The sequence below is a fragment of the Salvelinus fontinalis genome, chromosome 11 (genome assembly GCF_029448725.1).
Source record: "Salvelinus fontinalis isolate EN_2023a chromosome 11, ASM2944872v1, whole genome shotgun sequence".
Lineage (NCBI taxonomy): Eukaryota > Metazoa > Chordata > Actinopteri > Salmoniformes > Salmonidae > Salvelinus > Salvelinus fontinalis.
The window spans coordinates 52,891,202-52,907,106 of NC_074675.1; the positions used below are offsets into that span (position 1 = coordinate 52,891,202).

Sequence of the window (15,905 nt, forward strand, 5' to 3'; positions counted from 1 at the left end):
CTCTTTACCAACATTCCTATCGAAGGTCAACAAGTGAAGATTTCATCTCTCAGTGAAAGATAATTTGTTTGTCAAGCACATGTCAAAGTGCAATGCTGTCAAAAAGTTGGTGTAAGCCACAAGAAAAATAAAATCCTTCGAGCCGGATTTGAAACAGCGACCTAAGGATTACTGCAATTTCACCTACAGTCCTCCGCTCTACCAACTGAGCTATCGAAGGGTGACAAACACAGCCTAACGCCATCACCTAGATGGTCATAAGTTCTGCAGAAGCATATGTTCCCTTTAAAAAGTTGGTTTCAGAGCTGGTCATGGGTGCACCTCAGCCACGCTCAAGGTCCTAAACGATTTCATAACCGCCATCGATAAGAGACATTACTGTGCAGCTGTATTTGTCGACTTGGCTAAGGCTTTCGACTCTGTCAATCACAACATTCTTATTGGCAGACTCAACAGCCTTGGCTTCTCAAATGATTGCCTCGCCTGGTTCACCAACTACTTCTCTGATAGAGTTCAGTGTGTCAAATCGGAGGACCTGTTGTCCGGAACTTTGGCAGTCTCTATGGGGGTGACACAGGGTTCAATTCTCGGGCTGACTCTCTTCTCTGTATGTATTAATGATGTTGCTCTTGTTGCCGGTGATTCTTTGATCCACCTCTACGCAGACGACACCATTCTGTATACCTCTGGCCCTTCTTTGGACACTGTATTAACTAACTTCCAGACGAGCTTCAATGCCATACAACTCTCCTTCTGTGGCCTCCAACTGCTCTTAAATGCAAGTATAACTAAATGCATGCTCTTCAACCGATCGCTGCCCGCCCCTCCAGCATCACTACTCTGGACGCTTCTGACCTCGAATATGTGGACAACTACAAATACCTAGCTGTCTGGTTAGACTGTAATCTCTCCTTCCAGACTCACATTAAACATCTCCAATCCAATATTTTATCTAGAATCGGCTTCCTATTTTGCAACAAAGCATCCTTCAATCATGCTGCCAAACATACCCTCGTAAAACTGACCATGCTACCGATCCTCAACGATGTTATTTACAAAATAGCCTCCATCACTACTCAGCAAATTGGATGCAGTCTATCACAGTGCCATCCGTTTTGTCACCAAAGCCCCATATACTACCCACCACTGCGACCTGTACGCTCTCGTTGGCTGGCCCTCGCTTCATATTCGTCGCCAAACCCACTGGCTCCAGGTCATATACTAGTCTCTGCTAGGTAAAGCCCAGCCTTATCTCAGCTCACTGGTCACCATAGCAGCACCCACCCGTAGCACGCGCTCCAGCAGGTATATCTCACTAGTCACCCCCAAAGCCAATTCTTCCTTTGGCCGCCTCTCCTTCCAGTTCTCTGCTGCCAATGACTGGAACGAACTGCAAAAATTACTAAAGTTGGAGACTTATCTCCCTCACTAGCTTTAAGCACCAGCTGTCAGAGCTGCTCACTGCATCTGTAAATAGCCCATCCAACTACCTCATCCCCATACTGTATTTATTAGTCTTGCTCCTTTGCACCCCAGTATCTCTACTTGCACATTCATCTTCTGCACATCTACCATTCCAGTGTTTAATTGCTATATTGTAATTACTTCGCCACCATGGCCTATTTATTGCCTTAACTCCCTTATCCTACCTCATTTGCACATGCTGTATATAGACTTTTTCTACTGTATTATTGATTGTATGTTTGTTTATTCCATGTGAAACTCTGTGCTGTTGTATGTGTCGAACTGCTTTGCTTTCTCTTGGCCAGGTCGCAGTTCCAAATGAGAACTTGTTCTCAACTAGCCTACCTGGTTAAATAAAGGTGAAAAAAATAAAAAAAATAAAGATTGTCAGATCCAACAGAAGATCTCTTTATTTCTTGGGACCTAGAACTAGCATTTCTGTTTTGTCCGAGTTTAAAAGTAAAACATTCGCCGATATCTACTTCCTTATGTCTGAAACACAGGCTTCCAGGAACGGCAATTTTGGGGCTTCACCATGTTTCATCAAAATGCACAGCTGTGTATCATCCACATAGCAGTGAAAGTTAACATTATGTTTCAAATATAGTGAAAACAATAGTGGTCCTAAAACGGAACCCTGAGGAACAACAACATTTACAGTTGATTTGTCAGAAGACAAACCATCCACAGAGACAAACATATCTTTCCGACAGATAAAAACTAAACCAGGCCAGAACTTGTCCGTGTAGACCAATTTGGTTTTCCAATCTCTCCAAAAGAATGTGGTGATCGATGGTTTCAAAAGCAGCACTAAGGTCTAGGAGCATGAGGACAGATGCAGAGCCTTGGTCTGACGCCATTAAAAAGTAATTTACCACCTTCACGAGTGCAGTCTCAGTGCTATGATGGGGTCTAAAACCAGACTGAAGCATTTCGTATACATTGTTTGTCTTCAGGAAGGCAGTGAGTTGCTGCGCAACAGCTTTTTCAAAAGAAATTGAGAGGAATGGGAGATTCGATTTTGGCCGATAGTTTTTTATATTTTCTGGGTCAAGGTTTGGCTTTTTCAAGAGAGGCTTTATTACTGCCACTTTTAGTGAGTCTGGTACCTTTCCGGTGGATAGAGAGCCATTTATTATATTCAACATAGGAGGGCCAAGCACAGGAAACAGTTCATTCAGTAGTTTAGTTGAAATAGGGTCCAGTATGCAACTTGAAGGTTTAGAGGCCAAGACTATTTTCATCAATGTGTCAAGAGACATAGTATTAAAAACCTTCAGTGTCTCCCTTGATCCTAGGTCCTAGCAGTGTTGTGCAGATTCAGGTTAACTGAGCTTTGGAGAAATATGCAGATTTAAAGAGGAGTCCGTAATTTGTTTTCTTTGACGAAAAGATCACGATCCCTAGTACTTCATAAATGTATCACTGCTGAAGTGAAAGCCATCCTCTCTTTGGGAATGCTGCTTTTTAGTTAGCTTTGCGACAGTCTCAAATACATTTTGGATTGTTCTTATTCTCCTCAATTAAGTTGGAAAAATATGATGATCGAGCAGCAGTGAGGGCTCGTCAATACTGCACGGTATTGTCTTTCCAAGCTAGTCGGAAGACTTCCAGTTTGTTGTAGCGCCATTTCGTTCCAATTTTGTGGAAGCTTGCTTTAGGGCTCGGGGAATTTCTGTATACCAGGGAGCTAGTTTCTTAGGGGTGCGACCTCATCTTGGGTATTACTCAAGGTGAAATGTAGTTCCTCAGTTAGGTTGTTAACCGATTTTTGTACTCTGACGTCCTTGGGTAGGTGGAGGGAGTCGAAGGGCATCGAGGAATCTTTGGGTTGTCCGAGAATTTATAGCACAGCTTTTGATGATCCTTGGTTGGGGACTGAGCAGAATATTTGTTGCAATTGCAAACATAATAAAATGGTGGTCCGATAGTCCAGGATTATGAGGAACAACATTAAGATCCACAAGATTTATTCCACTGGAAAAAACTAGGTCCAGAGTATGACTGTGGCAGTGATTAGGTCCGGAGACATGTTGGACAAAACCCACTAAGTCGATGATGGCTCCGAAAGCCTTTTGGAATAGGTCTGTGGACTTTTCCATGTGAATATTAAAGTCTCCAAAAATTAGAATGTTATCTGCCATGACTACAAGGTCCGATAGGAATTCAGGGAACTCAGTGAAGAACGCTGTATATGACCCAGGAGGCCTGTAAACAGTAGCTATAAAAAGTGATTTAGTAGGCTGCATAATTTTCATGACTAGAAGCTCAAAAGACAAAAAAACTATTTTTTTGGTAAATTGAAATTTGCTATCGTAAATGTTAGCAACACCTCTGCCTTTGCTGGATGCGCGGGGGATATGGTCACTAGTGTAACCAGGAGGTGAGGCCTCATTTAACACAGTAAATTCATCAGGCTTAAGCCACGTTTCAGTCAGGCCAATCACATTAAGATTATGAGCAGACAATACCTGCTATATGGGTACTCCAAATTCATGCCCGGGTGAGACAAATGCAAATAAGTTCTGCTTAAATCCTAGCCCATGTGGGGGTGGAAGGAGAAACACACTTCACACTACAACTGGAATGGTCTTTTTCGTAGCATGTTAGGAGAATTAGGTTAAGGTTAGGAAAATGCTCTCCTAACCTGCTACGAAATTCACTTCCGGTTGTAGCTGTATCAAAGCGGCGTGAAAGGATTGTGTCCCTGGGTGGAAGTCCTGTAGATGTGCTCGCTAAACAGGTCCTTAGGAGAGAGGGGGTGGAGTGCCAAAGAGCAAGGCAGAGGCTAAGGGAATGATAAGAACAGTGGTGGTACAGAGATGATAGGAGCAGTGGAACACAAACACTAAGGTCAAGCATATTTTTTATTTAACTAGGCAAGTCAGTTTAAGAACAAATTCGTATTTACAATGACGGCCTACAACCGGCAAAACTCGATCGATGTTGGGCCAATTGTGCGCCGCCCTATGGGACTTTCAATCACAGCCGGTTGTGATACAGCCTGGATTCGAACCAGGGTGTATGTAGTGACATCGCTCATCCATATATTTATATGTACCTATTCATCCCTTACATTTGTGTGTATAAGGTAGTGGTTGTGAATTTGTGAGATATTACTGCATTGTCGGAACTAGAAGCAAAAGCATTTTGCTACACTCGCATTAACATCTGCTAACCATGCGTATGTGACCCAATAAAATTTGATTTAGATTTCGACCTCTGTGACACACACACACACACACACACACACACACAGAGTACAAAGTAAAGTAGGGGAGGATGGCAGAAAGAGACAGAAGAGAGGAGGTCGTCTATACATGGCTAGACATTTAATGTGATAGGAAAGCATATTACTGTCAGGAAGCAGAGACAGTGGAGCATGTGCTGATACAGTGTGAGTGTATGAGGGGGAAAGAGAGACTGAGATCCAGTATGAGGGCGAAGGGGATACAGCAATTGAGTTTAAAGAGCAAACTGAGTAAAACATCAGAGACAAGTCTCATATGTGTTTATCAAATGGGGCTAGCGCGTAGGATTTAGTTCCTTCTTGTCTCTGGCACACGCTCCAGTACAGTGGGTGGCAGTAATGCACCATAACGTTGGATGCCAACAGCAGATAAAGACAGAAGAAGAGACCCACTTTTTGGGGGGGGGGAAGTAGAGTTCATTCGACAAAGGTGGGGGAAAAAACGAGGCAAAACATTTCGATGGATACGCCAGCGTCATTAAGCTAGCTAATTTTTAAATAATATATATATAAATAGCTAGCTCTCATTCGACATGTCTGAAAGAAGACTCGCGAAGGTTACACAAGTGGAGCAGGGTAAGAGTAATCTTTTTCCCCAAACACCTATGTTAGGACTCACAAGGTCTCAAATGTTAGCTAACTCCTGACTTTCTGTAAGTTAATATTTAGTCTAGCTTTTTAGTTTTGTTTTTGTATCGCTGCGAATACGTTTTAAGCGGTCTCAGGAATTAACTTGGATATCTCTTATCTTATGAACCTAAGCTAGCTGCTAACTATTAGCTAGTAACGTTAGCTAACATTACGTGTGTGTGCCCTGCTGACATTTGTGTGTTTTCCTGCTATTTTTAGACCCAGGAGACATCCACAAGATGGTAAGTACCAAGCTGAGTGTTTAGTTAGCAACTGTTGTAGGGATTACATTTGAATTTGTGTACTGGCGTTAGAGGCAAGGTGGGGGGGGGGGGGGGGGGGGGGTGTCTAAGGGTCATTCTCACGAAACAGTCAACAACAAAATGTCATTTTTCACATGTCCTGGATCTGAGATTAGGACCTGTATTTATCTATTTTATAATTATATATTTTCTAACAATTTCCCCAAAAATAATTACTTTTTTTTTGAAGCAAGTTCTCCGTTTGATGGAAGGCCTACATGATGAGTAAATAGCCACAGTACTTGGCCATGTAAAACTAACTTAAAGCAGGTACAGCCTTTGTGTTCCCGGTAAACGTGAGCTGGAGGTTGCACGGAATTCAATGTTCAACTTTGCGCTAAGCAAACCTGAAATATGCTCAGTGCTGGGGGAAAAAAGCAAGGAAACCAGGGAATTGATTTAAAGTTCCCATAATTGTGCAACCCTATCTAAGACGTGTATAAAATGCATCTCTGTACTTACTTTCCCGCCTCGTTCTTTTTCAGCATGCCGTAATGGATTTTGTAAGAGTACAGTCTCATGGGCTAAACATTGGATATCTTGGTAAGAACTGGTATTAAAAGCAATGCCTAGTGCAGGGTTTCACCAACTCTGCCCTCAAACCCCAAGGGGTGCACGTTTCTGTCCTTTTTGTCCATCGTTACCAAGTTTAACTTCACGGTGTCCCTTCGCCCATACCCGGGCGCGAACCAGGGATCCTCTGCACACATCAACAACAGTCACCCACGAAGCATCGTTACCCATCGCTCCACAAAAGCCGCGGCCCCTTGCACGGCAGGGGGAACCACTACTTCAAGGTCTCAAAGCGAGTGACGTAGCCGATTTTGAAACGCTATTAGCACGCGCACCACCGCTAACTAGCTAGCCATTTCGCAATCCGTTACACTAGCACTACACGGCTGATTTCAAATAAGCATCAATAATCATCAAGCTTTGATTATTTGAGTCAACTGTGTAGAGTTAGGGCGAAAACCTAAACGTGCACCACTTGGTGGTCCAGAGGACTGAGTTTGGGGAAACGCTTGCCTAGTGCTAGCACAGTATGAATGCAAATAACATTGAAGGTGTGTTTATTAGGATTTTTATACCGAGATGACTTATCAGAATATGTATTAGATGAATAACATGTTTGTATCACGTCAGTCGCCTTGTTTCAAAATTAATAAATGTCACTGGACCTGGAAAGATTGGTCATATTTAAACAAGATGTGACGGAAAAATTTGTTTGAATCTATGCTGTTCCCAACGTCTAGCTCTATTGTTTACTGTGAATTAGGCTACTAACAATTTCCATTCTTTTCACAAAGGTTTGGATTTTGTAACCCATGAATATTACACGGGTGAAGACTTTTATGACAGCGATTATGAAGATCACCGTGATAGAAAGTCATACTGTGGATTTTCCAGAAACTTCTTATCTAACTCGAGCTCTTCATGCCGACCCACCACTCTGCGTTACAATCAACCACCTAAAGCAGCCTCTAAACCATCTCCAGATAATGTCAGTATTTTACAATCTCCTGTTAATCTAATGGGGAAAAAGTCTTGCTTTGATTGCTACAAAACCTTTTTGAATAATCTTGTATTCTACTTAAATAAATATGTCTTCATTCTGCAGCCTGCCGTGAGAGAACTTGAGGTATTGAAAGACGACCGAAAGAGCAAAGTCAAGGCTGAGAAGAAGCGGATTAAGAAAAGTGTGAGTTTTGGGGTGAAAGGTTTGAAGTCAACTAGTTACACCGCCCCCCCCCCCCCCCAACTTACCCATACTCGTCAGGAGGTTAGTGGGTTTAGGAAAGCTCAGACAATTTAAACAAAGTTCTACTTTCTCAATTTCAGAAACAAAAAGAAAGAAGACTCCTTGAGAAGTTGGAGAAAGAACAACAGAACCCAGTGACAGAAGTCAAGGTGAGTGCTATATCAACTCAGCTGATTAACAATGTTCGTTAGATTTAATAAAATTTATGATTTAATAAAAGCGAAAGCAAGTACACCTTGGTTTATATCTCAGTTTAAGTATGTCAAAATAATTTATCTGTATGATTTTCTCTCTTGACATATGAATGTTGACTGTTCACAGCTTGATGCAGAGAGTAAAGTAAATGAGAAGTGTAACAAGACTAGTACCAGCGCTAAAGGGGCTCTCGCTCAGGGCATGCAGGACTTGTCTGTCACGGATAGCGGAGACAGCAGCGGAGAGTCCAGCGACGATGAGGAGAGTGAAGAGGAGAGCATACACAGCAACTCAGAGGTAACCAAACTAAAATGGTGGCTTTACATTTGGTCATATGTGAGTCATCGAGCTGCTACACTAGGAGTGTAGCGTTAGCAGGGGTTAGTGATTTAAAAAAAATTATGCATGTGTGTGAAAACAACCAAACTATAATATTCCAGTAGCCTAAAACTGATATTTCTGGTTCCTCCCCATTGTTTAAATGAAAGACAGACAATGTATGGCAGTCAAAGTTGAGCCTTTTCTGAGAATGTTTTGATATCAACCAAAATGCAAAGAATTCCAGGAGGGATCTTTCTGCTTTCTCCTTTTATGTGTAGGTGAAAGGCAGCGAACATATGGCTCCTCCCCTATGCATAGGATACATTTTCGGGCAAGTGATCGTAGTAACAGGATAACTTGCCTGATGGTCAAGTGTCGTTTAGAAGTTAATTTCATACCCTACAAAAAAAAGTATGAATGTATGTACTTGTAAGTCGCTCTGGATAAGAGCGTCTGCTAAATGACTTAAATGTAAATGTAAGTGTCGTTTAGAAGTTAATTTCATACCCTGCGTTGGCATAATGCAGTGTTCATTTAATCAACAATACCAAAAAAAATTACAACATATTATCCTTGGTGAAAACAAATGAATATAACAAGATGAGATACAGTTTAAAAAAATAAACGTTAATTGTAGCAAATTAGTTTTCAGTTGACAAAAAATGTGACGAGACAAGAATTCCACGTTAGACTAAAGAACATTTTAATATTGACACGAAGCTCCTTTTCATCTGTGTTGTCCAATCAAAAGCATGCATGACTTTTGCAGAATATTTCATGCAATCCTCTCATTGCGCAACTGAACGATGTTGATACTGCCAGTCTGATTGAGCAGGTCTAACCGGCTCTCCCACGTAACTCCCGAACGGTTACTTCAGTCACTGAAGCACAGCCAGAACACTTCGATTGCAACTAAACTAGAAACAATGTTTACTTCTCTTACTTTCATGCAAGATATATTTTTTTGCTTTGATCACATCAAACTCTGTCCACAAATGTGAGTTTTTTTCTTTTTTTTCTTTCTTGATTGGGAAATATTCAAGCTATTTGCTGAATATTGGGATTACAGTAATATTTCTGGCATTTTTGGAATGCTCAGATTCTCCACTTTTTTTCACTGTCAGGTCATGATGGGTTGAAAAAAGCTGTATCCCTAAATTGTTTAACCTGTCGTCTAGGCTGTAATTAATCATGGCTGGCATCGGTTTACAATCTGCCACAATAGCAATATTTCAAGTGTTTAATGTCATGTGCACAAGTACAGTGACATGCCTTTCCTTACAAGCTATAAAACCCAATAGTGCACTAATCAATATCAGTGTAGCTCTAAAAATAACATACTGTAGTGTCAGCTTTACGATGGGATAGTAGGCCCAGTTGGACACGGCTATCTGAATGTTCACATGATGGAAAATGTGTTATTTCTTGGGAAGGGAAATGCACTGACTAAAACTAAACACATTGTCCCGAGTTTAAGTCAACTAATAACTAAAACTAAGAAGAACAAATGTACTAAAATGGGACTAAGACTATAAAAGTTATTTATAGTTATTAAGACTTAAACCAAATCTCCAAATAGCTGACTAAATTAACACTGGCGTAACAGAAGCAGCCTGTCATTGTTGGTTTTTAACTGCTGCTCCAGAAGCAAAAAAACACTTTCAAGTTTCTATTTTGGAGAAAATAGACTGGGGTCCATTTTGATGCTTTTTTTTTTCTTCTTTTCTCCAGGAACTGGAACTAGATATGACCAGCAGTTTTGTATCCAAGGCTGCTGATATAGCAAAGCGTCAACTTGAACAGAAGCCTAGGTCAGAATGGAAGGAGAAAAAGAAAACCAGTCAACCGAAGGAGAAACCAAATAAAGAAAGGAAAGATATACAAAAGGTGTGGTAATCTTTCCTATTGAATGCTTAAGGCGTACATAAAGCCAGGAATACACTGTACAATATTAAACCCCGAAATATATGGCGCACACTGTACGATAAACCAGCGGTTAAATCTGGCTGTTGCTATCGGTAGAGTGTACGATGGACACCCCCCTCACTTAGCAGCTGTTTTTCCCCAAATGACATGTATACGATTTCAACGAGAGATGGGTAAACCGTTATGAATATTGACAGGGAGAAATGGAAGTGCATAAAATAATTAGTTGAGGCATTGGGTATGTTGTTGAAGTGGATTGAGTGCAGTGTGAGCTGACTATCCTACTGATTGAGCAATTTCACAGGGGACCAGTTTATTCACTCATCATGCATTTCTATTGGCTGGTACACCATTTCTATTGGCTATCAGAACACATCACCTGTCGCACTGCGGGAGCTCCGACAAAACATTTGGATATGAGACTTTTCATCGTGTGGGGGTCATGATGTTGTCTGGAGAACATGGGGGGGGGGGGGGATTTAATCTACTTCGTTGCCCCCCCCCCCCCCCCCCCAGTGACACTGTATGCGTCGATTGAAATACAATCCAGAAAATGTATCTGCGACAAGTGAAATCGTAGAAATATCCTTCTATCTATCATGCAGTATATGCCCGCTTTAATTGTTCTGGATGTGTAAACGGTCTTGTTTATCCTTGCACAGAATTCTCCTGTACCCAACACCGAGGATATAGTTAAAAGGAGTACAGAGCTGGCTGGTAAGTTTCTCTTCAGACGTGGTTATACATAATATTATTGTTATTATTAAAGAACTTCCCTCGTTATTTCAGAACATTTTGTTCCAAATGTTGCAAAAGTGAGTATTCTAGACCAGTTACTTGAAAGGAACACCTGATTTTGAATTTGGCAACTTTTTTTTATTTTTCTCTCCACAGTAATTGGTAATCAGTTTGCCAGCGGTGGACATTTTGACATGGCTGTTAAGTATTTTACAGATGCAATTAAGTACAACCCTGCAGAGTTTAGGTGAGAAACTACAATCATCTTGAAATGTCAAACTGTTCACCAATTATTTTTGAATAAATGTGATTTTAAATGGTTTCCTGGCCTCATGATTTGCATCATGATTCCCCCCCCCCCCTTTACAGTATTGATAGGTTCCTAGACTGTGCTGTCAACTAGGATCATTGATTTGTGTGCTTTACAACTAAAACAAACTACTTTTGTATTTCAGGCTGTTTGGCAACCGGTCCTTCTGTTATGAGAAGATGCAGGACTATGAGAAAGCCCTGGCTGATGCGGAGTTAGCACTCAACATGAGTCCTGGCTGGGTCAAAGGCCTCTACAGAAAAGGCAGAGCTCTTGCAGGGCTGAAGGTAATGTCTGATGCCAGGGTCAGTTATCGAGCTTTGGACCATTATCCACTCACTGGATGCCTTTCAAACTTGATTTCATTTTTTGTAGAATTTCTATTTTGAGAACAAGAAATGTCAACTATCCCCCTTTTTTGTAACCATGCCAAGTTGTGTACTTCCTGTCATTTCGCCAATCATGAATCGGTACATGAGCTTGTGCCTCGTGCAACAGATGTTGCGAATGCAGTTTATATATTTTTTTGTTTACTATTCAGACCGAGAATTTAACATTTTAGCGTAGAGAATTTACAATAATTTCCCCACAGAGATACGATGAAGCCGCCCAGGCCTTAAAGGAAGTGTTGCGATTGGACAGTTCCTGTACAGATGCCGCCCAGGAACTAATGAGGGTCCAGATAACACAGCTAATGGTCAGCAACATGATGATGCAGAGTTATCACACACTAACTGCATTAGGACAATTTTTTTTTATATATATATATAAACATGGAAGGAGACTATTTAGTCTCTTATGGGTTACTGTAGTAGAAAAGATGTAAAACTTGTTGGAGTCAATAGTAGTCAAATACCATTGAACGGCATTACATATTTCTGATACAATGATTCTGGGGTTTTTGTGGTCTCGTTGCAGGGGTTTGGCTTTTCTCGGGAACAGAGCTCAAATGCCTTAATAATTCACGGGAACATGGAGAAATCACTTGAGGCACTGTCCAAAATATCTGGTAAGAGCATCTGAAGGTTTCTCCTCTGTGTAGGTAGGCTACTTGACATACAGTGGGGCAAAAAAAGTATTTAGTCAGCCACCAATTGTGCAAGTTCTCCCACTTAAAAAGATGAGAGGCCTGTAATTTTCATCATAGGTACACTTCAACTATGACAGACAAAATGAGGGAAGAAAATCACATTGTAGGATTTTTTATGAATTTATTTGCAAATTATGGTGGAAAATAAGTATTTGGTCAATAACAAAAGTTTATCTCAATACTTTGTTATATACCCTTTGTTGCAGAGGTCAAACGTTTTCTGTAAGTCTTCACAAGGTTTTCACACACTGTTGCTGGTATTTTGGCCCATTCTTCCATGCAGATCTCCTCTAGAACAGTGATGTATATACTGTTGGGAGTCCAGAGTTATTTGAACTGAGAATCCTCAGACATTTAGGGACTTGTCCTTGTGTTAGGAATCCTCTATAATGGCAGTTATCCAACTGCAAGTGTTGCCTATCCTGCCAAAGTGGACAGTGTCTACAGCACCTCTACAACATCAGCGTTCCCGTCAGCCCCAAAACCTCATCAGGCCCAGCATTCACAAAGCCTTCAGAACAGACCCAAGACCATCACCCCCACAAGGATCATGTCGGAAAACTTGTCTGTAGAAACGTAAGTTTGACATCTAGTTTGGATGTGTTTCCAGTGACATGAAAATGTAATAGAGATATTGTCTGTTTGATGTAAATTGCCACTGGTTGTTATGGGTGATTGGTAGGTGTAGCAATTTGATATGTGCTTTTACTTACAGTAAATTATACCCCATTTGGGTTGGAAACTTGGTCCCCTCAGCAACGGAGGCTATGATTATAGAGAGATTTGCAGGGTAAGTGAATGCACCACATATATTTTAATTGAACCCTCGGGGAAGCAGTAAGAAAGATCTTATTTACACACCATTCGCTAGATATTGAGGTGGAAGGTAGCCTAAGTGGTTAGATCGTTGGGCCGGTAACCGAAAGGTTACTGGATCGAATCCCCGAGGTGACAAAGTAAACATCTGTTCTGCCCCTGAACAAGGCAGTTAACCCACTGTTCCCCGGTAGGCTGTCATTGTAAAAAAAAGAATTTTCCCGAACTGACTTGCCTAGTTAAAAAATCTATACAGTGTTCTGCCACAGCCAATCACCTTACCCAGGTTTCCAGATTTTGTTTGACAACTATGCTTGAGTAGGAAACTAAGCTATGAACTAGGCACGCTTGAAGATATCCTTGTGTAATCAGTCCACCCGTCCCCTGCTTGTTAGACCTCTGCATTTCTAATCAATGTCTCTTTCATTGCAGAGCTGGGCAAATCCATAGTATTAAACTTCTGCATTCTAGACGATGTGCTTTTATTAACTACTTGGACCCAGACTGTTGTGAGATTGCTTTGACTTTTCATGTAAGTGTCTTTACAACATGCAGACTTGCACTAAGGCCCTTGGTCTTATGCGCTAGTGTCTGCCCATTTTGCTCTACTTGATTCTGTAATTTTGAGTAACACGTTTGGTTTCACACTATGTTTGTTAATTCATTGTGTTCAGACTTCAATTCCTCCTGATGATTATTGGAGGAGGGGCTCTAAGGTCAGTCAGTCTCTGACCACCTCCTCCAATGAACTTAGAGAGGATTTGAGGAAACAATGACAGAAGGCAAGGATTTGAGACAGCTAGTATAGTTTTCAGGCAGTCTTGGTCTTAATTGGATGTTTCATGCAAGCCTCTGACCTCTTGGGTAATAATTGTGTCTGTCTGCCATCTTAAAGGGGATGGAGCTCAATGGGTCCAAGATCTTGGTGCGCTACCCTGACAGGAACCCAACACACCTGGGCATAGCCAAGGACGCTCAGAAAGCTCAGGACCTGCCTTCCAATAACACGTATGTAGGATCTATTGGACAAATAGCGAAAGGGCAAAATATAGTACTGTCCCTGGTTTTTGATCTTGAAATTGTTTGCTTCCTGCTCTAGCAGTGAGTAGCCTATTGAAAATCATAAATTGTTGGCACAGTAAAAAATGACTAGAAAGGGTAAATGTGGTTGGGCAACACCCTCCTTTGGGCTGGCATGCATTCATTGGCCGTTTTATAGTTGATGATATTTGTGACTTTTCTATCCTTTGTAGAAAGGAGTGCTTCTTCTGGAGGAACCTGGGCTGCGACAGGAGGCCGAACTGCCCCTACAGGCACATCCCAGACCACCATGGCGTTGACAAGGGCAAGGGCAAGACCTCAGCCCAGTGAACCCGTCAAACTCATAACTTAGCGCTGCTGAAGAGGCTACTCCATTCAGGATTTTAGATGGTTCATATTATGCTTTTAAGCAGTGATTCCCAAACATTGCACACAATTTTGGATTGAGGCTATTTCCTAGTGGGATTAAAAGGCTTTTAGAGGCCAAAAATGTTTTGGTTTTATGTACATGGTTTATTTTTAAGATGTGAATTGGTCAAGGAACTTTGGTGTTTTGAAACAGGCAATCATGTTTGGCACCTTTTTCCCCCTACCCTGTCTACACCAAATGTTAGCTCTTGCTAAAAGCCCATATGATGGATCATATTGGAGAAATGTCACCAATGACTTTGCCTCATCATTGTGTTCAGTGGTATTCTCTGTTGCCTGCTAATTATGTACGTTGGTCCATATAAACATCTGTTCGGATCGTGTTAAGTCAAGTCATTCTGCGTTAATAATCATTAACTGGTACAAATCATTTCCTGACACTTTGTTCGTGTTCCTGTAATTGCGATCTTATTCAGGACGATGCATTACGGAATGGTCCGATATATAGTGTGTGGAACAGACAGATTCCCTGACGCAAAATACGGAAGTCAGTTCAACAAATTAAGCTTTTTAACAAGGAGTGACGGTGTTGTGATAACAGCCCAACTATGTTACGCAATCTTTACCCATAGGGCAAAAACTGGTTGCATCATAGTTTCAATGTAATTTCAACCCCCCAAAATAAATGAATACCTTACATCAACGTGGAAAACTGATTTCGTTGGCAGAAACTCGTCACCGTATGGATATTTTTTTATAGATTTTTTTCTCCCACTAAATTCAATGACATGTTGATTTCACATAGAATTCGTGTTATTTGACAACTCGGCGATATCTGGTAAATCAAAACTAGACATTGAACTGACATCTGTGCCCCGTGTGTAGTAATTTCAAATGTATTTTTTTTTTTCAAATATTTTGTACTGATCAGTAAACCTGGCTGTTTATGGTGAAAATGTAACCTTCAAATTAAGATTTTTTTTGTAATGTCTTCGGTTGAATCGGTTCAATAAATTACATTTCGCTTGGTCATTTCTTTCAAACTTATATTTTTGAAAATATTAAAAAGTTCATGCATTTTCTTGTGTGACATTGGTGGTTTTACTGTCATAAAGACATGTTAATCTTTCCTATAACATCGAAAGAAAGGTGCTTCGTGGTTTGTACTGATGTTAACCGTGCTACGCGCTTGACAGTCACTTTGGAACGGTTTTATGGTTATATGAAGGATAATTAAGCTTTTTGATTTGGAATTTTAAGACCCCTTGAAGTATAAAACATACAGTACCAGTCAAGAGTTTGGACATATACTCATTCAAGGGTTTTTCTTTAGTTGTACTTTTTTATACATTGTAGAATAATAGTGACGACATCAACACTATGAAATAATGGAATTATGTAGTAGCCAAAAAAGTGTTAAAGAATCCAAATATATTTTATATTATTCAAAGTAGCCACCCTTTGCCTTGATGACAGCACTCTTGGCATACTCTCAACCAGCTTCATGAGGAATACTTTTCCAACATTCTTGAAAGCGTTCCCACATATGCTGAGCACTTGTTGGCTGCCTTTCCTTCACTCTGTGGTCCAACTCATCCCATCCCAGGTTGGGAGATTTTGGAGGCAAGGTCATCGGATGCAGCACTCCATCATTCTCCTTGGTCAAATAGCCCTTACACAGCCTGGAGGTGTGT

The 15,905-nt window shown here is 40.9% G+C and overlaps 1 protein-coding gene and 1 non-coding gene across 2 annotated transcripts; one reads left to right on the forward strand and one right to left on the reverse strand.

Annotated features, from left to right (window-relative positions):
* Positions 1 to 133: 133 nt before the first annotated feature.
* Positions 134 to 220, reverse strand: trnay-gua (transfer RNA tyrosine (anticodon GUA)). Its single transcript is given in 2 exon segments — positions 134 to 169; positions 184 to 220. It is a non-coding gene; the product is annotated as a tRNA-Tyr (tRNA).
* A 4,869-nt stretch (positions 221 to 5,089) lies between these two features.
* Positions 5,090 to 15,243, forward strand: LOC129865928 (tetratricopeptide repeat protein 31-like). Its single transcript, XM_055939010.1, has 18 exons — positions 5,090 to 5,290; positions 5,564 to 5,586; positions 6,132 to 6,189; positions 6,954 to 7,147; positions 7,265 to 7,345; positions 7,486 to 7,554; positions 7,727 to 7,897; positions 9,653 to 9,808; positions 10,510 to 10,564; positions 10,742 to 10,832; positions 11,041 to 11,182; positions 11,488 to 11,592; positions 11,814 to 11,904; positions 12,363 to 12,561; positions 12,701 to 12,775; positions 13,234 to 13,333; positions 13,697 to 13,809; positions 14,055 to 15,243. Exons 1-18 carry the CDS (start codon positions 5,248 to 5,250, stop codon positions 14,170 to 14,172), a joined length of 1,884 nt encoding a protein of 627 aa, XP_055794985.1. The 5' UTR covers positions 5,090 to 5,247; the 3' UTR covers positions 14,173 to 15,243.
* The last annotated feature ends 662 nt before the right edge of the window (positions 15,244 to 15,905 follow it).